The 26,372-nt window shown below is 38.1% G+C and overlaps 3 protein-coding genes across 20 annotated transcripts in view; 1 reads left to right on the top strand and 2 right to left on the bottom strand.

Annotated features, from left to right (window-relative positions):
* Nucleotides 1-26,372, top strand: part of slc12a5a (solute carrier family 12 member 5a) — a 2,560,186-nt gene that overhangs the window by 977,166 nt on the left and 1,556,648 nt on the right. For all 18 annotated transcript variants that reach the window (XR_015494310.1, XR_015494308.1, XM_087258141.1 and 15 more), the window contains 2 exons: nt 12,235-12,329; nt 17,853-17,984. Coding sequence is in view for 15 of the 18 variants with exons in the window: in XM_087258141.1 (XP_087114267.1) it covers nt 12,235-12,329; nt 17,853-17,984 (227 nt within the window). In the remaining 3 variants the exon portion in view is untranslated. The remainder of the gene's footprint in view (nt 1-12,234; nt 12,330-17,852; nt 17,985-26,372) is intronic.
* Nucleotides 1-26,372, bottom strand: part of nav1b (neuron navigator 1b) — a 947,042-nt gene that overhangs the window by 123,418 nt on the left and 797,252 nt on the right. The gene's annotated exons all lie outside the window — the stretch shown is intronic.
* Nucleotides 22,009-26,372, bottom strand: part of LOC148679702 (uncharacterized) — a 378,972-nt gene continuing 374,608 nt past the window's right edge. The window contains exon 2 of the mRNA XM_088651037.1: nt 22,009-26,018. Within this exon, the coding sequence (XP_088507163.1) occupies nt 22,105-25,002 (2,898 nt within the window). The 5' untranslated portion in view covers nt 25,003-26,018 and the 3' untranslated portion in view covers nt 22,009-22,104. The remainder of the gene's footprint in view (nt 26,019-26,372) is intronic.

The raw sequence follows: 26,372 nt of genomic DNA, 5'->3' as shown, positions 1-26,372 counted from the left end.
AACATGCAAACTCCACACAGAAATGCCAACTGACCCAGCAGTGCCATCGTGACGCCCTTCATTCTATATTTTTATCATGCATTATATATATATATATATATATATATATATATATATATATATATATAGATTTCTGGCCAGGTTTTAGTCCAAACCCAACCCCTCCCAGCATGTTCAGCATTCAATGTCACGTTGCCCGACCCGCCCCGTTTTCTACCCGCCGCATCCGTTCCCGCTAACAAAATCGACCACCCAGCTCCCGTGCTTTATTCTGAAATTTATTCCCGCGCCGCAAAAAATCTGGTCGGGTGCAGACCTCTAAATGGATCCAATTCATGTTCAATAAAACTAATCTAATGGAGGAAAAACTGGCCAACCCACGTCAACACAAGGAGAGCATGCAAACTCCACACAGAAATGCAAACTGGCCCAGCTGGGACTCAAACCAGCAACCGTCTTGTAGTAAGGCGTCTGTGCTAACCACTGAGCCACCATGCCGCTCCCGTTGTTTGTTTCAATTCCGCCCATATAAATTGTTTGCAACCACTCACCTTAAAAAAAATGTAGTAAATCCAATAAATACTTTTTTTCAATGTAGGACACAGTGTAAGTATAGTTTGTTGTGTCCCACTAACAGCTTGAGACCACCTCTGCAACATGAATCATTATCTGCGAGTCCGAGTGTCACAGAACATCTCTAAAACCCTTTCAGAAAACATTGATCTGTCTGTGCGGGTCAGATGCACGTGCTGGAACCGCAGCGCCGCTTCTTATTAGCACTCAACGCCGCTTCACAAACCCCACAGATATCTGGACAGATTTGTGCATTAGCGCTCCTCCAGGACCAATTGTAATGAGAGGAAAGATCAAACTGGTCTGGGATCAGCAGTCAAGGGCAGCAGATGGCGGCTCTGCTGTGCGCTGTCGCTCCTCTGAACTCCTGCTAGGTGAAGAGTCTAGTCAGAGAAGCAGAGAAGCTGATGATGGAGACGCCAGACCGGTTCCTGCTGCAGGAGCTTTTGTTGATCTCGACAGGAGAAGGTCACGCCGCACTTTACTGGATGTCGAGATGCCTTTTATTAGTCTCCAGTTGACAGACTTTTAGCAGTTTTCCTTTTTTTAAGCATATTCGGATTTGATATTGTGGTTCAGCTGCATTCCTTTAATCTGATCAATATTGTGGCTGCAGGGTACTGGCAAAATATTGTGTTGTGATATTGAGTGTTGCGATAATTATATTTTTAATGATATAACTTGTAAAACTCTATTTTATAAAAAAAAAATATATATATATATATATATATATATTAAAATAAACCAGTAAAATATACACTCACCGGCCACTTTATTAGGTACACCTTACTTGTACCATGTGGGATCCCCTTTTGTCTTCAGAACTGCCTTAATCCTCAGTGGCACAGATTCAGCAAGGTATTGGAACTATTCCTCAGAGATTTTGCTTTATATTGACATGATAGCATCACGCAGTTGTTGCAGATTTGTCGGCTGCACATCTATGATGCAAATCTCCCTTTCCACCACATCCCAAAGGCGCTCTATTGGATTGAGCTCTGGTAACTGTGGAGGCCATTTGAGTACAGTGAACTCATTGTCATGTTCAAGAAACCAGTCTGAGATGATTCATGCTTTATGACATGGTGTGTTATCCTGCTGGAAGTAGCCATCAGAAGATGAGTACACTGTGGTCATAAAGGGGTGGACATGGTCAGCAACAATACTCAGGTTTGTTGTGGCGTTGACACGATGCTCAATTAGTCCTAATGAGCCCAAAGTGTGCCAAGAAAATATCCCCCCACCATTACACCATCACCAGCAACCTGAACCACTGATATAAAACATGATGGATTCATGCTTTCATGTTGTTGACACCAAATTCTGACCCGACCATCTGAATGTCGCAGCAGAAATGGAGACTCATCAGATCAGGCAACATTTCTCCAATCTTCTATTGTCAAATTTTGGTGAGCCTGTGTGGATTGTAGCCTCAGTTTGTTATATATATTTTCGGACCATTCTCTGTATATCCTAGAGATGGTTGTGCGTGAAAATCCCAGTAGATCAGCAGTTTCTGAAATACTCAGACCAGCCCGTCTGGCACCAACAACCATGCCACGTTCAAAGTCACTTAAATCCCCTTTTTCTCCATTCTGATGCTCATTTTGAACTGCAGCAGATCGTCTTGACAATGGGATTGACTGCTTAGAAATGTCCATTAACGAGCAGTTGGACAGGTGTACCTAATAAAGTGGCCGGTGAGTGTATTTTAAAAAAAAAATTTTATTTTAAATAGTAAAAAGTTTTATTAATAATAAAAAAGGTTTTGTAGTCATATAAAATAATATAATACAGCTTAATTTTTATATATATATATATATATATAATTTTTTTTATATTATATATTTTTATATTATATAAATTTAAAAAATGTTATATATATATATATATATATATATATATATATATATATATATATATATATATATATATATACATATATATATATATATTTATATATATATATATATATATATATATATATATATATATATATATATATATATTTACATAACATTAAAAAAGGCAAACTAATGAAACTGTGCTGGACAGTATTGCTATTTTTTCCCCATGTCTTTACAGAAAATTATGATTATTATAGACTACAACGCATACTCTTCACATGCATTTTCTCTTATCAGGGCTAACAAGTAATTTATTAATCGCTAAAATATTATTTTCAGTTATTTAAATGAGAACTGCTGGAAATTGACATCTGTAGACGTTATTCATGGGTATAAAAGTGTAATCGATGCATTCTGGCTTTAAAGTTTGATCGGTTAAGAATTTTTAAAGTTGTTTTGTGTATTATTAATGAAAGTACAGAAGGAAAATCAAGATAATATGACTCTTTTTTTTGCTTGTATAACTAAAATATCCAATGCACATTAATTTTAAAATGTTGTTCACCCAAAATACTCACTCTCACGTAATTAAAAAAAACCTGTAGGGTTGTCGAGATACTGGAATTCGCTACCAATCGATACTGAAATTTTAAAAGCGTCCATTTCCCATTAACATTTAAACAGCACTGATTTGACATTGTGTTCACATGCTCAACAGAAATGACTGTGATTGGCCGTAAAGGTCATCAGTTCACTGAACTCACTGCTCTTAACTGTAAACACAGATACAGGGACACTGGGACGTTTTAAAGCTGCAATTCATCAGCTCGTGTGTTAGTTTATAGACAAATCAGCTGATCAATGTGTCTTTAAAACACTCCACTATCCCTGTATCTGTGGTTACACTCAGTAAACAGTGGTGAGTTCGGTGAACTGATGACCTTCAATCTCAGTCATTTCTGTTGAGCACGTGAACACAATGTCAAATCAGTGTCTCAAATGTTAGTGGGAAATGGACGTTTTTAAAATTCCAGCATTTATTGGTACCAATTTCCAGTATTCTGACAACCCTAAAAACCTGTATTACTACTTTTCTTCTGTGCAATGATGAGATGGTTCAGAATGAACAGTTTTTCCCATCATTTTTATCCTCTCTTATCCTTTGTCAGATTCTTGTATATTAAATAATTGTGAGCTGAATAGTCTGGCAAATGCATAACTGTTGTCTATGTGTTCCAAACCTCGAAACTGCCAAAGCCCGATGTACTATAAAAGAGCTTGAAGCCAACCAATCAGACTGTGGTTGTTTTTTCGAGCAGGCTCTTGCTATTTTTGAGTGCGTGGTCTGTGCGACGTCTGAGACTGAGACTGCTTTGAGTTTTTGCCAGACGTTGCTATTATTAGGCCTCTGCCTAACATTGTCTGTGTAAGCAACACTGATGAATCCCTGACAATGTGTCACAATATTTGAGCCAATGAAAGGAGATTTTGCTGTGTTGGGCTGGCAACCGAACTCCGCTGTTAGTTTGCTTTATCTGTGTTGCTTTTGATGCAGAAAACCATTTCCAAGTGTCAGATCTTTCTCGGAATTAGTGCAGGATTAATTCACTTTCAGAATGGAAATGTCTTGATTTAGTCACCCCATGTCAAGCAGCATTTTGAGGAAAATATGAAGGATATTTCTCTATATAAAGGACTTCTGTGGTGCTCAGTGGTTTGAACTTATAAACTATAGCTTCAATGTAGCTTCAGTGGGCTTTATATGATGTCAGATAAGAAATAAGAGTCTTAAAGGGACACGAAACACAAAAACACATTTTTTTGAGCTGTTGACAGTCATATATGTGTCCAACACTGCTAAAAACACTATCCGCTTGTTAAGTGTGACGTCACACGAACCGACTTTCGGGAGTCTAAGCGCTCTATTCACCTGTATGGGGAGACTCATGAAATGGTAATAATAAACGTTTACAAAGCGATTTAATACTTTCGAAAAACACGATCGCAATATTTATGTCCATGCCTAATACCTGATGGCCATAAAGTCATTCATTTTTTTTATAAACTGTTAAAATTTTGGTATTTGTGATGCAGCAAGCCCAGAGATTGTTGTGTACACTATGACTTTATAGAAATTTAACTTTAATGTATGATATGAATAAAAAGGGATCATAAACGAATAATTTCTCAACTCAAATGAGTGGCGGCTTGCACCCGGAAACAGTATTACATACGTCACCAAAATGTGACCACTTAACAAGCGGATTAGGACAAATATATTTCACAAAAAAGTGAAAATGGGTTGTTTTTGCGTTATTTCGAGCAACTTCCTGTTTGAAACGAATTTTTGAAGCTGCGTCAAGGCCATGAGATCTTAGCGTGTATTCCAGCATGTAGATTGGACGTCTGTACCTGGGAGTGCCTTATTACACCTCTGAGTGTGCTGCATTCATTCATGAGTATGACTTGGTTCAAACCAATCAGCGCGCTCTATTGTGTATGCGGTGCAACTTCATTAAAATGCATGATCGCTTCCAAGACAGTTTTTACCTGTTATAGTATTCAGACGGCAAAGAGACGCCACATTGTGTTGCCAAGCGGGAGAACATGAATTGAACATGAGACACGAGTCGTCAGTGTTGCTTTTATAATTTGCAGCAGTGAAGGTTTTGTTTTGATTTTCCCTCTATGAGAGCGTAGCTGGACTCACGTGTGGATTACAGTGCACGCGACGCACGACAAAAATACGTGTCTAAGGAACATTGTTTACCTGAGAGCTTTTCTCATCTGGAAATAGTGAAATCCGGATTTGCAGCTTGTCTCCTCTTAATAAAGATGCGGCTCTAGTTGGTGTTGATTGTCCTGTCTCCACACATTTGGTAAGTGAGCGACTAGTGGTCTTTGTTTGTTTATTCAGAGGTTAATTTGTATCATCAGCAGTACTCTTGTTTAAGACGGACCTTAGTCAAAATATTTCTACGTTAATAAAGTTTACCGTACGTTAACATCACTACAATATTATGGACTGAAAAATCCGCTGTAAATGCTGCTCTCCGAGAGTAAACGTCTAAGCACCGAAATCAAACTTACCATCATGTAGGATTTTCACCGCATTTTATGACAGGAATAACACACACGGCTTTTTTAGGCTACCTACTGAGTGCATCTAAGTTACTGAGAAATGTGGAGGGTTTTTTTTTCTCTTATTTGCCGTGTGGTATCAAACAATGCAGGAAAAATACAGTTTCCATCAATTCCTCGAATCAAATATCTCGTTTGTCAAGTGATGCATGAATGAGATTCCTGAATGAAAGAGCCAAACTGCTGTTAAAGTCCACCATTTAATAATACATCAAATAAATCGATTACTGATGTCCATGTAAACACAGTCTCTGTCTTTCTCTTCTGCGTCCGTGTTTGTTTTGCCTCTGTGAAAATCAGCACATGCCCAAACCGACACTCCCATTTTTATGCAAATTTTTACAGACCTTGCCTCTTTCCCTCCTCCGACACTCCCCTTTAAGCATAACTGGACACGCCCTAGAGCTGTAAACCTATACACTAGTCTCACAGTTCGGTTCGGTTACGATTATCATGCCATTGATTCGGTTCAATTCGATATTTCGGTGCCTCACGGTGCATTGACGGTGCTTTCCATACATAGTTTTATATTTTCTTTACAGCAGCAGTTCTTGTATTAAAATGTATGACTATATTTATATTTATATATTATTTGTAATACAATTTTGTCGTTTAATACAAACAGTAAGATATATAAACTGTAACTTTAAACAAAACGAGCATTAAGCAAATAATATAAACAAATATAAATATCCAGCTCAATTTCTGATCCTTGTCTAGTTCTCTTACACCTCTTTGATTGTTCACACCCTCAACAAAAACGATTGCGATTGTCTTTTGCGCGCTGCGCTTTTCAGATAAGTGACACTGATAAGCGGCAGGCGGCAGCGGCAATCTCACAGCTGATGCATGATAGACACGGTGGAGAAAACTCTGCAGACACGCGCTCGTTTCTGTATCCAAAAGTAATGCTGTAAAACAGCAGAGAGGATAAGAAAAGCCACGCCAACAGGTCAAATGGGCCACTGTGTGTGTGTGTGTGTGTGTGTGTGTGTGTGTGTGTGTGTGTGTGTGTGTGTGTGTGTGTGTGTGTGTGTGTGTGTGTGTGTGTAAGAAAGAGAGAGAGGCAGAGGCAGAGACAGAGCGAAAGCGAGAGAGAGAGAGAGAAAGAGAGAAATGGAGTAGGCTACTTTCATTCTCTCGATCTCAGTGAAATAGGGGCTATTGTTGTATATGTCAGTGAAAGACTGATCCAGCAAACACACACAGAGAAATTGTGCACAGTTTATGAGTTTTAAGTAGTTAAAGCGTTGTAAATACTCACGATCGCCTCCCTCGCGACAGAGCGCATATAAGGTAAATGACATCAGTAATAACCGGTTATGATTATTAATTATAAATTTCCGAATAAATCACAGGAGCGGTCGGTAACGGGTTTAATTTGGGACGGGAGCGGGCTGTCAAGCAATATCGCTCCCGACTCCCGAGTGAGCACGCATATATATGTGTGTAAATGAAATAGCGCGATGCTGTGTTTAGCTAGTTTGTTGCTGTGTGTGTGTGTGTGTATGTATGCGCACGCGCGAATGAGAGATGTGTGTGCGCGTGCGCGTGAATGAGAGAGAGAGAGCTTTGCCTGTGTGTGTGCTTGGTGCTTATGAGTGTGTTAGTGGTTTTCGGTTTTGTTCTCCCCCCGCTCTTTAGCGGGATCGTGCGCGGCGGGTAGAAAACGAAGCAGGTCGGGCAGCGGGACAACAAGTGCTTAATATAAGCGGGAGCGGTCGGGTTCGGGCTAAGACCAGGCGGTTGCGGGCGGGAGCGGGATTCAAAATTTAGCCCCGCGCAGATCTCTAACGTGGTGTTCAGGTCCTAATTAATTGGTTCAGGTGTGTTTGATATATGTAGCAACTGGCATCTGCAGGAAGGTGGCTCTCCAGGAACAGGGTTTGCCACCCCTGCCATAATGCATAAGTCACCATTGAAGTGATTAAGTTGACCGTCTTATTTTAGCATGTGAATATTCCACTTTGGCTTGTTTTGGCAACACCAGTGGCATGTTGTGTGCTTTTACTTTTAGTTGCTATCTGTGGTGTAATTATTTGTGACGGCCAGCCCCAAGGTTCATTTTTGTAAAGGAAAAGTTTACATTCCCTCCGGCCCACGGCCTTACACGCTGTCATTGTAATGTAAGCACAAGTCTGTGGTACAGTGTGATTTAGCAGAATGCTGCGTGACAGACTGACAGCCATACTGAAAGGCTCCAGAGGCCGAAGCATCAATCAGGCTCTGACAGCAGGCAGCCGCTACATCGCAGTCAGAAAAACCGGTGAGATCAGGGAGGTGATCAGCTGTCAGCTCCAATACTGGACATGACCACTGCAGAAATCAGATTGGAATTGGATGACTAACCTGTAATCAGGAGGCTAGAGGTTTTGAAAGTCTGTGTTGATGGAGACTTAATGTCACAATAAAGGAATGCATGGAAAATCTGATGATTTGGTTTTGCGTTTTATGATGGAGAAGGACCTGTGCAGAACAAATTATTAGTGCTGTGTGTTTTAATGATATCAGCCTGACATTTCACACTAGACAATACAAAGAAGACTAGACTGATTTAGAGATAACAATATGCAAATATTGCAATATGCAAAACTATCTGTTTTTTGCCCTCATGAATGGATGGATGAATGAAAAAGATAAACAGACAGACAGACAGACAGACTAAGGATGAACAAAGGATGGATGAATTGAAGGATAGATGGATGAAACAATATATAGATGGATGGAAAGATATATGAATGATGGAATGACAGATGAATGAAATGATAAATACATGGAAATAAATTATATATATAAATATATATATATGGATGATGGTAAAACCAATGCATAAAATGGATAGATGGATTGATGATGAATGAATGGACTGATGGATGGAATGATAGATGGATGAAACAATGGATGGATGAGTTGAACAATAGACGGATGGTATGATGGAACAGTATTTGCATGAAACAATATAGATGGATGATAGAAAGATGAATGAAACAACAAATTGATGGATGGATGGATGGATGGATGGATGGATGGATGGATGGAATGATATGTGGATCAAACTACATTTACTGTAGATGGATGGAAAGATAGATGGATGATGTATGAAAGATGAATTAAACGATAATGGAACAATGAATGAATGGAATGATAGATGGATGGATGAAACAATAATTGGATGACTTGAACAAAGGATGGATGGATGGATGGATGGATGGATGGATGGATGGATGGATGGATGGATGAATCAATAAATAGATGGATGATGGCAAGATCGATTCCTGAAACGGACGGACGGACGGATGGATGGATGGATGGATGGATGGATGGATGGATGGATGGATGGATGAATCAATAAATAGATGGATGATGGCAAGATCGATTCCTGAAACGGACAGATGGATGGATGGATGGATGGATGGATGGATGGATGGATGGATGGATGGATGGATGGAACGGTATATGCATGAAACAATATATAGATGGATGACAGAAAGACAGATGAATGAAACAACAAATTTATGGATGGATGGATGAAACGATACATGGATCAAACAATTTATAGATGGATGGAAAGATAGATGGATGTTGTAAGACAGATGAATGAAACGATAGATGGATGGATTGATAGATGGATGAGTTAAACAAAGGACAGTTGGATGGAACCAGATGGATGAAACAATATGTAGATGAATAAAAATATTTATGGATGATGGAAAGACGGATGGATAAATGATAAATGGAATTTATAGAATGATGGATGGAATGAAAGATGGATTGAACAATGGATGGATGGATAGATAGATAGATAGATAGATAGATAGATAGATAGATAGATGGATGGATGGATGGATGGATGGATGGATGGATGGATGGATGGATGGATGGATGGATGGATGGATGGATGGATGGATGGATGGATGGATGGATAGATAGATAGATAGATAGATAGATAGATAGATAGATAGATAGATAGATAGATAGATAGATAGATAGATAGATAGATAGATGGATAGATAGATAGATGGATGGATAGATAAATGGAATGATCTATGGATGATGGAAAGACAGATGAATGAAATGATGGATGGATGGATGGATGGATGGATGGAATGGTAATTGGATGAAACAATGGATAGATGGATGGATGATGAAAAGATGTATAAAATGATAAATGGAAGCATGGTTGTAACGTTGGATTGAACAATTGTTGGAGGTAAAGATGGATGGATGGACGGATGGATGAAGAGGAAGACAGACAGACAGATGGACAGATAAAAACAGAAAGAGAAATGGATGGAATGATAGATAAATGGAACAATGGATGGATGAATGGAACGATGGATAGAACAATGGATGGAACTATGGTGGAAACGATAGATGGATGAAACAATAGATGGATAGATGGATTGAACAATGGATGGATCCATGAAACAATAGATGGATGGAACAATAGAGAGATAAAATAATAGATAGACAGGGAGGCAGACACACAGGCTGACAGATAGATAGATCATTGTAAATTGCTCATTTTAAGGCAGCCTGTGCAGTGCTCCTCTTTTAAATTCCTCTCCTGTGGTGTGAGTCCAGAGACCCAATCTCCACTCGAACCCTGTCATCCAGATCCTAAAAATAGCTGCCCTCTGATTTCAAACCTCAGGTGCCTGAACACACCAGCTGAGGAAACCGTCTTACCCGTACAGATACAGGTCACAGCAAACACATGTAAGACCTGTATGCTTTACTGCCTAGTGTCTCTCCCAGCTATCTATCTATCTATCTATCTATCTATCTATCTATCTATCTATCTATCTATCTATCTATCTATCTATCTATCTATCTATCTATCTATCTATCTATCTATCTATCTATCTATCTATCTATCTATCTATCTATCTATCTATCTATCTATCTATCATCTATTTTAGCATTTAATCCGTTCATTCATCTGTTGTTTCATCCATCTATTGTTCCATCCATTTATTGTTCTGTCCATCTGTCCATTCATCTATCTGGCTTTCTATTCATCTGTCTATCTTTTTTGGCGTTTGCTGTCACTCAAACAGTCGAGCATACCTCAATATGGGTTTGATTCCTTCCATCCATCCTTCCATCCATTCGTCTATCCATTTCTTAATTCATCAATGATCCATTGTTCCATCAATCTATCCATCATTCCATCCATTTATCGTTCCATCATTCCATCCATACATTTATCATTTCATCCATCCATTTATCATTCTGTTGTTCCAACCATCCAGCCACCGTTCCATCATTCAATCTATACATTTATTGTTCCATCATTTTATCCATTGTTCCATCGCTCCATCCATTTATCATTCCATCCATCCATCCATCCATTTATTGTTCCATCAGTTCATCTATCCATTTGTCTGTCCATCAATCCATCTATCCATATATCTTTCCATCCATATATTGTTCCATTATTCCATCCATCCATCCATCCATCCATTGCTCCATCATTCCATTCATTTATCTTTCTATCAATCCATCTATCCATTTGTAGCTTGTAGCTTGTATTACATCCACTAATCCATCATTACATCCATTTATTGTTCCATCCATCCATTTATCCTTCCATCATTCCATCCATCATCCTATCCATCATTCCATCCATTCATTTTTCGTTCCATCAGTCCATCCATCCATTTCTCATTGCATCATTCCATCCATCATTCTATCCATCGTTCCATCCATCTATTGTTCCATCATTGTTTCATCTTTTCATCCATTTTTGTTCCATCAGCTATCCATCCATTGTTCCATCGTTTCATCAATTTATCATTTCATCATTGTTTCGTCATTTCATCCATTTTTCATTTCATCATTCCATCCATCTATTTATTTTTTCCATCATTCCATCCATCCATTTTTCATTCCATCAGTCCATCCATCCATTTCTCGTTTTATCAGTCCATCCATCCATTTTTCGTTTCATCCATCCATTTCTTGTTCCATCAGTTTATCCATCCATTTAACATTTTAGTGTTCCATTCATCCATTTGTCGTTTCATCATTTCATCCATCATGCTATCCTTCATTCTATCCATCCATCGTCCCATCATTCCATCCATCAATTTATCGTTCCATCAGACCATCCATCCGTTTATTGTTCCATCAGTCCATCCACGTATTTTTTGTTTCATCGATCCATCCATTTGTCATTCCATCCATCTATTTAACATTTTATCCATTAATTTATTTATCCATATATTGTCCATCCATAATTCTATCTACGTATTCAATCCATCTGTCCACTTGTCAATTTGTCTTTTCATTCATCCATCCATCAATTCATCCATCAATCTTTTTGGCATTTGGTGTCACTCAAACAGTCGAGCATATCTCAACATGGGTTTGACTCCAAGGGAATGCATGAATGTATGCAAATGCAAAGCAAGAAACTTCAGATAAAAGCATCTGCCAAATGCACAAATGTGAATTGAAGATGTTTGTATTCAGTGCACACTGTGCATTTGTTTTCGGTATGCATGGATGGCCTTAAATGTGAAATAAACACGTTTTACACTTTGCACTGCTACAATGCATCACGGTAGTCTTTTCCTGGTGAAGCCCACTGGAGTTGCACATGTAGTCTGCTGTCATGCTGATGATTTATTTTTGTGTGGTTTCTTTTTTTGTTGTTTTTTGCTAACAGGAGATGCAAACCCTAAGGAGAGCAGTCCATTCATCAACAGCACAGACCCGGAGAAGAACCAGCAATTTGACGGCAAGAACATGGCCCTGTTTGAGGTGCACACGAGCGCACGCACACATTAAATGATAAAGCTGCACCGCTCGCACAATTCCAACTCTCATTAGAGCCGGCCAGAAAGGCACACGCACACAAACTATAGTGATTAACAGAATAAAAGAGTCTGACAGTAATTAATAAGGATAATTAGTGTTTGAAGGGCAGGAAGTCCCCAGGACATTGAACTCTGCAGGTGGATGATAAAAGCATGTTAGAGGCTTTTTCAGGATATAAGAAACAGGAAAAACACTTTTACTGCATTCAAACTCTATTTCTGTTGCTTCATGGCGCTTATTTTATTATTTAAAGTGATAATTTACCCACAGATGTAAATGACCTCATTTACTCTTTCTCCGTCATGTGGTTTTAAACATTTACATGTTCATTTTGTCTGGTGAACACAAAAGAAAATACTTTAAAGATGGTTGATGGCACGCATTGAATTCCATAGGAGGCAAACAATTACTATGAAAGTCAATGGGTGAAAGCTACCTGCATTTATCAAAATATCCTCACATGTTCGACAGAAGAAAGAAAGTCAAATAGGTTTTTAACAAATAAGGATTGAGTAAGAGATGACAAAAATACTATGAGTGAACTATAATTTTAGTAGAAATGCTAAAAACTCATTAAAATATTTATGAGGGGAAAATTTTTTATTTGAACCTAAACCAAAGCGCTGTAGTAAGTGCTATCATTCTTTACTCTTTATTACTGGTTATAGCATCAAATAAACCTATATGCCTTGAATTCATAAATGTAATTCAGCTTGTGCTGTTGAATGATTAATCATATCCAAATTGAAAGTTTTTAATTGCACAATATTTTTGTGTCACTATGTATAACCATTGTGTATTTGTAAATAAAAAAAAAAAAAAAAAAACACGAAATGTTTTTTTTTTTTATTATAAAATAAATATTTTTAAATATTGTATTTGGTTTTGTATATAATATGTATAACTGTATTTATATATACAGTTAAAGTCAGAATTATCAGCCGCCCTGTTTATTTTTTCCCCAATTTCTGTTTAACGGAGAGCAGATTTTTTTCAGCACATTTCTAAACATAATAGTTTTAATAACTCATTTCTAATAACTGATCTATTTTATCTTTGCCATGATGACAGTAAATAATATTTGACTAGATATTTTTCAAGACACTTCTATACAGCTTAATGTGACATTTAAAGGCTTAACTAGGTTAATTACGTTAACTAGACAGGTTAGGGTAATTAGCCAAGTTATTGTATAAAAATGGTTTGTTCTGTAGACAAATTAGCTTAAAGGGGCTAATAATATTGACCTTAAAATGTGTTTTAAAAAATGTATAACTTCTCTTATTCTAGGGGGCTAATAATTCTGACTTCAGCTATATAATATGTATCTGTTTATATATACATACATATATATATATATATATATATATATATATATATATATATATATATATATATATATATATATATATATATATATATATATATATATATATATATATATATATACACACAAAATAAATATGAACTGTAAATGTTTTTATTTACATAATAAGATCAACACATTAAGTGGAATCATACATATTCTTCTAAATCTACGCATTTCATATGTTTTAGCATTGAAGCATTGGTTTACCTGCTGCATCTTATAGACTAATTTTACTCAGTACTGAACTACAACACCAGGGGTCCGTTCTTCATACCTTGCTTAAATGATTTGGCAGATCCGAGATCTGTTCATCTTGATGACTGATCTCTCGCTAATTTGGTTCTTAAAACAAGTTTGGGAATCAGATCTGAGATCAATGCGTGTGTTGTGAAGGACAGATCTTTCGATCGTCGAAATCATGATCAGCAATGCAACATTAGCTGAAGGCACTGCAGCCTAATGACATCATCTGATTAATATTCAATTACCCATGTGAGCAATTTTTTTAATAAAATGAGCAGTAAACGGTTTGTTAAATATGATACGCAATAACTTCACACATTTGTTGTGAGCTGCAGGCTTTACACTTTCATGTGTCAAGAGTATTTAGCAATTTATTTGGTTTGACATTTTAGAGTGGATTTTCTTTATTATAGTAGCTTAGGCCTATTCTAATTTCTTAATCAGCAAATTTAAATTAATTTTGCATCAAAAAAGCATTTTGATATCGGCAAAGGTGTCTGCAACATTCGCAAAACATCAAGTCACTGTCATTTTAGCCGTTAAAACATGCATGACTGCATAAATTATTATCCCTTTAAAAAACAAACAAACAAAAAACAGTTGAATAATGTGCATGTCTATTATCATAAATAAATTGTAAAGCTGTGTCGGTACCTTAAAATAGTAGGCCTTTGTATTAAAAAAAAAAAAAAAAAAAAAAAAAATATATATATATATATATATATATATATATATATATATATATATATATATATATGTAAACAAATATTATTAATTATTTAATATTAAACATGGCTAATTATATAAATTATAAATGTATATGTACACATTTTGACTATTTTACTATTTTCCCAAGTTTATATAACCTATAAGTTACTACTGTAAGAAAATATCAGCATTTGTTGCATACTTTCAGTGAGGTCTGCACAATTCTGGCAAAAATGTGAATCACAATTTTTTTTTGCTTAAAATCAAGACTACAACTTTCTCATGATGCTGTAAATGTAAAATAAATGTTAATATGATTAGTTTGTATGTTGTTAATTCTCAAACATATGGTAATACAACAATAATAATATTAGGCCTATGTGTAGATCTACTGTTGCTTTAAATGCTAAACTTTGTATAGTCATTATGGAGGACTTCGTGTGTGGGGTCTAATCGAGATCGTGGTCTTTTTTCGATTAATCGTGCAGCCCTACATTCAGTATTATCTTTGCTTAAGAAGACCCGATCTAATCCAACGAATAAGCCTGCTCCCAAGCAGGTTTGTGCTACAAGAACTGTTGTTGTGACAACTTTTGGATGAGTTTTGAAGAACAAAACGATCCTGGGGTCCGTTCTTCGTACGTAGATTACTCAGTTAGCTTTTTTTTGGATATTCACGATTTGACACGATCCAGGATCGTTTCGTTCTTCAAAGCTGATGCGAGAGTTGTTGTCATAGCAACAGTTCTGCTAGCTCAAACCTGATCGGGAGCAGGTTCAATTCATATAAACAGGATTAGATCGGCTCAGTTCAAGCAAAGATAATACAGAAAGTATGTTCCTAATTCTGATATTTTCTTACAGTAGTAGTTACACTTGGGAAATGGTACATATTTTTTAACTATATATTTAAAGTTATAGTTATTAATAAAATAAATGAAGTTATACATATTAATAAAACGTATGCAATCTGCACTCTCGAAATGAAAGTACAAAGACTGCCACCTGGTGCAAAGAGAAAACTTATTGATATGAACTTTTTAGATCGCTATAGTACAAATTGCGTATAATAGAAATGCACAATATGTGACTTTTTTAAAAGCAATAATACATTTATGCAGTCATAAACGTGTTTTGGCAGTTAATATGCCAGTGTTTTGATGCTTCACAAAAGTTGCAGACGCCTTTACCAATATTAAAATATCAAAATGCTTTTGTAAACAACCAGTTATTCCTCACACCGATTAAAAAAATGGCAACTATAATAAAGAAAATCTTTTCTAAATGTAGAACTAAATACATTGATTTGCATTAAAATACACGATGAATACTCTTGACACATTAAAGTGTAAAGCCTGCAGCTCACAACAAATGTGTAAAGTTATTGATGTAATTTTGCTCACATGGATAATTGAATATTAATCAGATGATGTCATTACGCTGCTATGCCGTCAGCCAATCGTTGCATTGCTGATCATGATTTCGAGGATCGATAGATCTGTCCTTCACAACACATGCTGCGATCTCAGATCAGTTTATCCAGACATTCTAATCTGATTCGCGAACTTGTTTGAAGAACCAAATTAGCGAGAGATCAGTTATCAAGATTAAAAGATCCATGATCGGCCAAATCATCTTGGATCATTTAAGCGAGGTACAAAGAACGGACCCCAGGATTGTGTCAAATCGTCAATAACCAAATCAAGCTAGTTGAGTAATCCATGTACAAAGAATGGACCTTAACTTTTCAATTTCCACATCAAATTCAGCGTTTCTGCTCAAAAGATCCACAGATCAAATCAATAGCTTAAACCTTTTTTTTTTCTTTTTTTAGAATAGCCAAAAAGGTCAATAAGTTGTAATCATACAAATACAAAGAAACCATAACAAAAACAACAAAAAACAAAACAAAAACAACGACAATGTAGTTGTTATAATTACATATACAGTTTTAATACAATATAGTTACTTATAATAATAGCTTAAAATGTTTGTTTATTTTACATTTTGGTTTGTCTGATGCTACATTCTTAAAGGTACAGTTCACCCAAAAATGTAAAAAAAAAATTAAAAAAAACAATTCCAACCAACTAGGTTGCAGTTGGAAGTGGTGTTAGTGAGGCCAGCAGGGGGCGCTCAACCTGTGGTCTGTGTGAGTCCTAATGCCCCAGTAAAAGTGAAGGGGACACTACACTGTCAGTGGGCGCCGTCTTTTGGATGAGATGTTAAACTAAGATCCTGACTCTCTGTGGTCATTAAGTCCCATGGCACTTCTCGTGAAAGAGCAGGGGTGTAACCCCGGTGTCTTGGCCAAAGTCCCTCTATCGGCCCTTATGATTATGGCCTCCTAATAACCCCCATCCACCGAATTGGCTCTATCACTGTCTCTCCACTCCACCAATAGCTGATGTGAGGTGAGCGCACTGGCGCTGTTGTCCTGTGGCAGCCGTTGCATCATCCAAGTAAATGCTGCACACTGGTGGTGGTGTGGAGAAACCCCCCCTTATGATTGTGAAGCGCTTTGGGAGTATGGCCATACACAATAAATGCGCTATATAAATACACATAACATTACATTATTTACTCACCCTTTTCTATTGAACGTTTTGAAAACCACTTCCAAAGTATTTGATGTTCCTACTATGGAAGTCAATGGCTACCAGTGCCTAACATTCTTCAAAGTATCTTCTTTTGTGTTCAGCAGACAAAACAAGTAAAGTAGTAAAGTAGTTTGAGTAAAGTAGATTTTCGTTTTTATGTGAACTTTAAATAATAATCATTGTTGCTTTATTCAGATTAAAATTGTGTTATATTCCTGCGTTTGTCTTGAGTATATTAGTTGCTGCTGACATGGCATCGCATTATATATTGATAATCTACAAGATACCTAGTGGCACGTTTCATTTTTGTATTTTTTTCAGCTATCCTAAATTTTAAATGACACGTCTTAAAACAAACACAGCTGAGAGTCTCACCGGCTATTAAAGAGCAATAACTCGCCTTCTGGGCTTGTCATTTGTAATCTGTAAATGTAAACATGACATTTTAGATGAAGAGCTCCTTGAATTATTTAGCGCTTACAATATTTGCTCTGTATGTGTGTGTGTGTGTGTGTGTGTGTGTGTGTGTGTGTGTGTTTACTACAGGATGAGATGGACACGATTCCCATGGTATCGTCTCTTCTCAGCAGTCTCGCCAACTACTCAAACCTGCCCCAAGGCAGCAAAGAACATGAAGAGGCGGAGAACAACGAGGGTTCGCGCAAAAAACCTGTCCAGGTACACAAACACACGCTTACAGCACGCTCTCAAAGCAGCGGATATTAGAGATGCAACCGTGCAGATTGCTCACAGTTCGGTTCATATCACAACGCAGGAAAAAAAAAACCATCTGAATATGAGAAATAAGAAGATACAGGCTATAAACAAGTCAAATGATCTGCCAGTACAGTGAGAGAGTTATACTTATTAAGATTTATTGTACTTAAAAACAAATTGGGTTTTAGTACACTAAACGAAATGTCTTTGGTGGGGTAAAATCTGTCGAGACCTACTTTGAGGCTGGCTTGACAAAGCCTGTTGGTAATAGTTTATTTAGTTTAAACAGTTTAATTAGCATGTTATTAGCATGAATTAGCATGTTATTAGCATGATTCTAGCATGAATTAGCATGTTACTAGCATGATTCTAGCATATATGTTATTAGCATGATTCTAGTATGAATTAGCATGTCACTAGCATGATTCTAGCATGAATTAGCATGTCACTAGCATGATTCTAGCATGAATTAGCTTGTTACTAGCATGATTCTAGCATGAATTAGCATGTGAGAAATAAGAATATATGAATATGAGAAATAAGATGATACAGGCTAGAAACAAGTCAAATGATCTGCCAGTACAGTGAGATAGTTATACTTATAAATATTTATTGTACTTAAAAACAAATTGGGTTTTAGTACACTGAAAGAAATGTCTTTTTGGTGTGGTAAAATCTAACTAGACAGTGAAGTTCGTCGAGACAAACTTTGAGGCTGGCTTGACAAAGCCTGTTGGTAATAGTTTATTTAGTTTAAACAGTTTAATTAGCAGGTTATTAGCATGAATCTAGCATGAATTAGCATGTTATTAGCATGATTCTAGCATGAATTAGCATGTTACTAGCATGATTCTAGCATATATGTTATTAGCATGATTCTAGTATGAATTAGCATGTCACTAGCATGATTCTAGCATGAATTAGCATGTCACTAGCATGATTCTAGCATGAATTAGCATGTGAGAAATAAGAATATATGAATATGAGAAATAAGAAGATACAGGCTATAAACAAGTCAAATGATCTGCCAGTACAGTGAGAGAGCTATACTTATTAAGATTTATTGTACTTAAAAACAAATTGGGTTTTAGTACACTTAAAGAAATGTCGTTTTGGTGTGGTAAAATCTAATAAAGTTATTCTTATCATTTTTAAATTGTAAGATTAAGTGTCAAGGATAACTAGAATTTTCAAAGTAAATATTTGATTTGTTTTCCCTGCTGAAAAATCCAGCTTAAATCAGCCTAGGCTGGTTGGCTGGTTTTAGCTGGTCAACCAGGCTGGTTTTAGAGGGGTTTTGGCCACTTCCAGGCTGGTTTCCAGCCGTTTCCAGCCATTTCCAGCGTGGTCTTAGCTGGTCAGGCTGGGAGATGGCCAGCTAAAACCAGCTTGACCAGCCTAGCCAGGCTGGAAGCCCAGCCAAAACCAGCTATGTCCAGCTTAAACCAGGCTGGTCAAGCTGGTTTTAGCTGGATTTAGCGGGTCATTTTCCAGCCTGACCAGCTAAGACCAGGCTGGAAATGGCTGGAAACCAGCCTGGAAGTGGCCAAAACCCCTCTAAAACCAGCCTGGTCGACCAGCTAAAACTAGCCAACCAGCCTAGGCTGATTTAAGCTGGATTTTTAGCAGGGTTGGGACCTGGTGTGAAGATGTGTGAATGGATTCAAATAAGTATTATGATTGGAAGACATATTATTATGAGGGGATGGCTTTCAGTAGGTCCACCATCATTTCAAGAATGGGTTACAGAACTGGGGAAGGTGGCAGCATATAAAAAATGACATATAGAATACGAGATAAATGGGATGTTTATCAGAGAAGATGGGGAAATTACTTGGCATTCTTGGAGAAGGAATAAGGTCATTGTGGTGAGACACACACCAAAAAATGTAATTATTTATTTATTTTTATTTATTTATTTTTTATTATTATCTATTTATGTTTTACTGTATTGCTACTGTTCCTATGGAGTTTAATAATAAGTATTTGTGTTTACTGGGTCTATGATAGCAATGCTTAATGACAGCACAGCCGCTGTAGGGGAGGCATAAGGGGATGTTAAAAAGAGGTAAAATGTGTAAACTGATTGTGTTGTGAAATTATTAAAGAAAAATAAAATAAAAATTAAATCATAAAAAAGTAAATATTTAATATTTACACATTTGCTTCATGTAGTAAATTAAACGAGTGGCAGTTAAATATTAAAATTCATTTAGTTGTAATATTTAAATATTTTCTAATCATTGCAAACTCAGTAATTGTCATGGTTGGGGTTTGGGGAAAAGGAGCGAGGACTCAATTGCAGAAAATAATATGGTTTTATTAATATTAAAGTACAAATTAAACAAAAAGGCAAAACAAACTACGCCAAGGGGGAAAACATTACTAGAACACAAACAAACTTGGCCGAGCTGGCGAGACAAGACTGGAGCAGGAACACAGGGGGAGTACGACGAACTGGCACAGGACAGCCAACATGAGGAGAATATAAACAGAAACAAATGAACACAAACAGATTAACATAATTAACTAATAATGGGTTAACAAGGAGGGTGGGACTAGACAATAGACCAGAGAGCACATGACACAGAGACAATGTGCTCATATAAAACAGGAAAAGAACACGCAGCCAATGAGATAACTTATTAACCACGTGTTCACAATAAAAGGACAAGACTGAAGCACGCGGCCACAATGTAAACACAGAGCTACGTGCTTGGACAAAAGACGCAAGACACGAGCACACGATAGATGAACACCTTATTGTGCGCTCACACATATGCAACTCGCATGTCTCATCTCAGCGTCAACCAAAACCGAAACCAACTAGACGAAGACGCTGACAATGAAACAGCGTGATGCCGACAGAACAAAACACAAACCCGAGTACAAGAGCGCATGTTCGAGGCACGCAAAGACACAGAGTGACTGGAACAGGACAAGACAGAGCTAGTGTCCGGATTCTGCCACCAAAACAAGTATTTACAGGACCAGAGTGGCAGAACGCTGACAGTAATATTAAGTGCATTTTATTAATTGAAATGTGATAATGGATGTGTAATTCTCAAAATGTTTTGCGTGGGACTGAATTAAGAGTAAAATATTTAGAAAATAAAAGCAATCTTAGGTGTTTAAATTGAAGAGAAAGACTTGTTAGAGTTTCATCATCATTAGTTTGAAGATTAAGAAGATTTGAGTAAGTGTTTTTAGGTTTGCGGTTACCACCTTTCAGAAGAGTAGCACTCATGCTTTGGATCTTGGCATTTTTTCAACATTAATGTTTGATGCTTCACTCGAAGAGCCATAACTATGCTCAACTAAAGTGAAATAACAAATTCCAAGTCAGTGGAAATGTGCGTTTTATTTAAATTTATGACAGATGTACTAATTTGTAACTAAAAAGATTTATTTAAATTATTTTTGTTAAAAAAAAGCAGTGTTACTTATGCTAAAACATGAACTTGACATTACTTAACTAATTTGAATAGATATAGACTCAAAATTAAAGATAATCAATTAACTTTTACTTCGTTAATTTAGGAGTGTTAGATTAAACATTAAGTTTACCAAACATAACAGACTGTATTTTGTCAGTAAAGAAAATGTATAAGAGAGATTGAGCTTTTATTAATGGACTTCTCACAGGTCAAATAAAGTCCTAAAAATACAAGGCTGATCTTAAAGTATGTCTATCGTTGTAATTAAGCTAAAATTGCAGGTAAAATACCTCACTTTTGGCTTTACTACTTAAGTGAAAAAGATTAATAATCTTAAAACAATCATTATAAACCTTACACAATCTGACCTTGCATATTATAACGATATTAAAACCAGATCAATACAGTTTCATTTACATTTACATTTACATTTAGTCATTTAGCAGACGCTTTTATCCAAAGCGACTTACAAATGAGGACAAGGAAGCAATTTACACAACTAAGAGCAACAATGAATAAGTACTAAAGGCAAGTTTCAGGTCTGTAAAGTCTAAGAAGGGAAGTGTTAGTAGTTTTTTTTTTTTTTTTTTTTTTTTTTTTTTTTTTTGTACAATTAGTGTGATATTCAAAGAGGCAATTGCAGCTTAGGAAGTGAAGTGGAGACTAAATAGTTGAGTTTTTAGTCGTTTCTTGAAAATAGCGAGTGACTCTGCTGTTCTGATGCAGTTAGGGAGTTCATTCCACCAACTGGGCAGATTGAGCGTGAGCGTTCGCGAAAGTGATTTTTTCCCTCTTTGGGATGGAACCACGAGGCGACGTTCATTCACAGAACGCAAGTTTCTGGAGGGCACATAGATCTGCAGAAGTGAGTGCAGATAAGAAGGTGCTAGGCCAGAAGTCACTTTGTAGGCAAACATCAGAGTTTTGAATTTGATGCGAGCAGCAACTGGCAGCCAGTGCAAACGGACTAGCAGCGGAGTGACATGTGCTCGTTTAGGTTCATTGAAGACAACTCGTGCTGCTGCATTCTGGAGCAGTTGAAGAGGCTTGATAGAGTTAGCTGGAAGCCCAGCTAGTAGAGAGTTGCAGTAATCCAGTTTGGAGAGAACAAGAGCTTGAACAAGGAGTTGAGCTGCATGTTCAGATAAGAAGGGTCGGATCTTTCTGATGTTATAGAGTGCAAATCTGCACGATCGAGCAGTTCTAGAAATGTGGTCAGAGAAGTTTAGTTGGTCATCAATCGTTACTCCAAGGCTTTTCACCATTTTGGATGTAGTAATGGTTGCCCCATCCATCTGGATTGAAAAGTTATGGTGTAGAGTCGGGTTGGCAGAAACTACAAGCATTTCCGTTTTTGCGAGGTTCAGCTGAAGATGATGATCTTTCATCCAGTGTGAAATATCCAACAGGCAGGCTGAGATACGAGCTGGAACCGAGGGATCATCAGGATGAAAAGAGAGGTATAGCTGGGTGTCATCAGCATAGCAGTGGTAGGAGAATCCATGTCTCTGGATGACTGGTCCTAGAGATGATGTGTAGATGGAGAAGAGAAGTGGCCCAAGAACAGAGCCTTGAGGTACCCCAGTGTTTAGATGCTGTAGGTTGGACACCTCTCCCCTCCAAGACACCCTGAATGACCTGTCAGAGAGGTAAGATCTAAACCATTGTATAACAGTGCCCGCAACGCCCAGTGACTCAAGCGTAGATAGCAGGATCTGGTGGTTGACAGTGTCAAAAGCAGCTGACAAGTCCAGCAAAATGAGGACTGATGATTTAGAGTCTGCTTTAGCCAGTCTGAGATCCTCCACGACCGAGAGCAGGGCAGTCTCAGTTGAGTGGCCTTTCTTAAAGCCGGATTGCTTGTTGTCCATGAGATTGTTTTGAGTAAGAAAGTCCAGGACTTGATTGAACACTACTTTCTCCAGAATCTTGGCCATGAATGGAAGCAGGGATACTGGTCTGTAGTTTTCAAGTAGCGTATGGTCCAGGTTGGGTTTCTTTAGCAGTGGGGTTACCCTAGCCTGCTTAAATGTAGTGGGGAATAAACCAGAGTCAAGAGATGTGTTAATTATGTGAGTCAGTGTTGGTATGACTGCAGGAGAGATGGCTTGCAAGAGATGAGAGGGAATGGGATCGAGTGGACAAGTGGTTGCATGGCTAGATAGCACAAGTTTGGACACCTCAGACTCAGAGAGCTGAGAAAAAGAGGTGAGTGTGTGTGGTGTTGGTGTTGTATCTTGCGTGTTTGTTGTAGGTGCAGCAAATTGAGCACTGATTTTTGCAGTTTTGGTGCAGAAGAATGTAGCAAAGTCATCAGTAGTATGTGTGGAGGATGCGGGTGGAGGAGGAGGATAGAGGAGGGAGGAAAATGTTTTAAAAAGTAGGCGAGGATTAGTGGCATTGTTGATTTTTAGACGGTAATACGTCTGCTTTGCAGAAGTAACCTCAGCTGAGAAAGAGGACAGAAGAGTTTGGTATGTTAAGAGATGTGCAGGATTTTTAGTTTTCCGCCAAATTCTCTCTGCAGCCCGAAGTTTTGAGCGATGCTCACGGAGAGCATCCGAGAGCCAGGGTGCAGGAGGACTGGCACGGGCTGGCCTGGATGCAAGAGGACATAATCGGTCTAGACATGATGCTAGTGTGGAGCAGAGTGTATTAGTGGCACTGTTCGAATCAAGTGCAGTGAGTTTGCGAGATGGAGGAAGAGAGTCTGAAACAATGGTGGATAGTCTGTTGGGTGAGAGAGATCGTAGGTTTCTGCGAAAGGTAACCAGTGTTGGAGTGTGTGGCGGCTCAGGAGTAATGTGGATGTTGAGAGACAGAAGGAAATGATCAGATATTTGTAGTGGAGTTACTATTGTTTGATCAGTGAAGCAGTGTCGTGTGTAAATAAGGTCTAGCTGATTACCTGATTTGTGGGTAGCAGAAGTAGGTGCTCTTTTTAGGTCAAAAGAGGCAAGCAGAGTCTGAAAGTCTGCAGCTTGCGGTTTGTCAACGTAAATGTTGAAGTCACCTAGCACCAATAAGGGAGTGGCAAAATTAGAAAAAGATGAGAGAAGAACATCCAGTTCATCTAGGAAGTGACCTAATTTACCTGGTGGGCGGTAGATGACAACCACATTTATGTAGAAGGGGTGGATAATGGTGACTGCATGGAATTCAAAGGAGCTGATTGTTGGCAGGGACGGTATCAGAGTAAATTTCCATTCTTTGGAAATTAGTAGTCCAGTCCCACCCCCTCTCCCTGTTTGACGAGGAGTGTGGGAAAAAGAGAAATTAGCAGAAAGAGTAGCATGTGTAGCAGTGTCCTCCGGCCTCAACCAGGTCTCAGTTAGAGCCATGAGATTATAGTCAGAATATGTAGCTATGGAGGTAATAAAATCAGCCTTGTTAACAGCTGATTGACAATTCCAGAGGCCCACGGAGAGAGAGAGTTGTGAAATAGTAGATACATGTATTGAACGAAGGTTGTGAGGATTACGCCTGCAGCGCACCTCCCGTGTTTTGCGAGTGTTAGTAACAACAGGAATTAGAAAACACATAATAAAAGTGCACTGACAACAAAAAATAAGTGTGAAGTAAAACAATACAGTAAAGTACTCAAGTGCTTTGTCGGTGTCTTTGCTCGGTGGAGTCGCACAGGTAGAGTCGATGGTCTTTACCCTCGTCGGTCTTCACACGAGGCGGTCTTCACACGAGGCTGCCGCGACCGCTGCCGCGGTGAACTAGTTGTTTATATAACCCCAAAGCACTAGCTGATTGAATTCAGCTGGACACGCCTCGAGAGTCAAAACAAGGGCCGAAACTGAGGCGGACGACGCGAACCGCGTCTGTGTTCGCTACACAAGCTCTTATAGTAACCAAGGAAACAGTGGCTAAACAACTTCTAGTATTATACACAACTGAAAGCAAGTTTAAATGTCCTACAACTTTACACAAACAGCTGGAAACAAGTCCTCAAACCATACACAACAACTGAAACAAATCTTAAATGTACTTACAGGCTGCTGTTCTAGATGCTGCTAAAGTGCTTCTCCTGCCGACTAATGCTACCGTGCTCACTATATAGTGGTTACCTGGCGTTTGGACACGCCTCCCGAGTCAAAACAAGGGCCGAAACTGAGGCGGACGACGCGAACCGCGTCTGCGTTCGCTACACAAGCTCTTATAGTAACCAAGGAAACAGTGGCTAAACAACTTCTAGTATTATACACAACTGAAAGCAAGTTTAAATGTCCTACAACTTTACACAAACAGCTGGAAACAAGTCCTCAAACCATACACAACAACTGAAACAAATCTTAAATGTACTTACAGGCTGCTGTTCTAGATGCTGCTAAAGTGCTTCTCCTGCCGACTAATGCTACCGTGCTCACTATATAGTGGTTACCTGGCGTTTGGACACGCCTCCCGAGTCAAAACAAGGGCCGAAACTGAGGCGGACGACGCGAACCGCGTCTGCGTTCGCTACACAAGCTCTTATAGTAACCAAGGAAACAGTGGCTAAACAGTTTCTTTTCAAAATAAGACAACGTGGCGCAAAACATGAAAATAAGGGCTGTGCTGGTCTGAAAATAGCAACAAATCATGCTATATGTGGCTTGTGCCTTTTTGCGTCGGGTGTATGATAGGGCCTTTTGTCTTTTGGTGTTTGATTAATATTAAATACACAGACATCAGGAATGAGATGTGTTCACTTTAAGACAATCCACAGATCCAGCACACTGAGAAAACTACAGACAATACAATTTGATGGATATTAGCGCTGTTTAATTGAGGACAGGGCGACCCAGTGGCGCAGTAGGTAGTGCTGTCGCCTCACAGCAAGTAGGTCGCTGGTTTGAACCTCGGCTCGGCTCGACTCAGTTGGCGTTTCTGTGTGGAGTTTGCATGTTCTCCCTGCGTTCGCGTG

This window comes from Danio rerio, chromosome 6 (genome assembly GCF_052040795.2).
Source record: "Danio rerio strain M-AB ecotype USA chromosome 6, GRCz13ab, whole genome shotgun sequence".
Taxonomy (NCBI): domain Eukaryota; kingdom Metazoa; phylum Chordata; class Actinopteri; order Cypriniformes; family Danionidae; genus Danio; species Danio rerio.
Note: the sequence above shows the minus strand (reverse complement) of the source record. Positions and strands in the feature narration are given on the sequence as shown.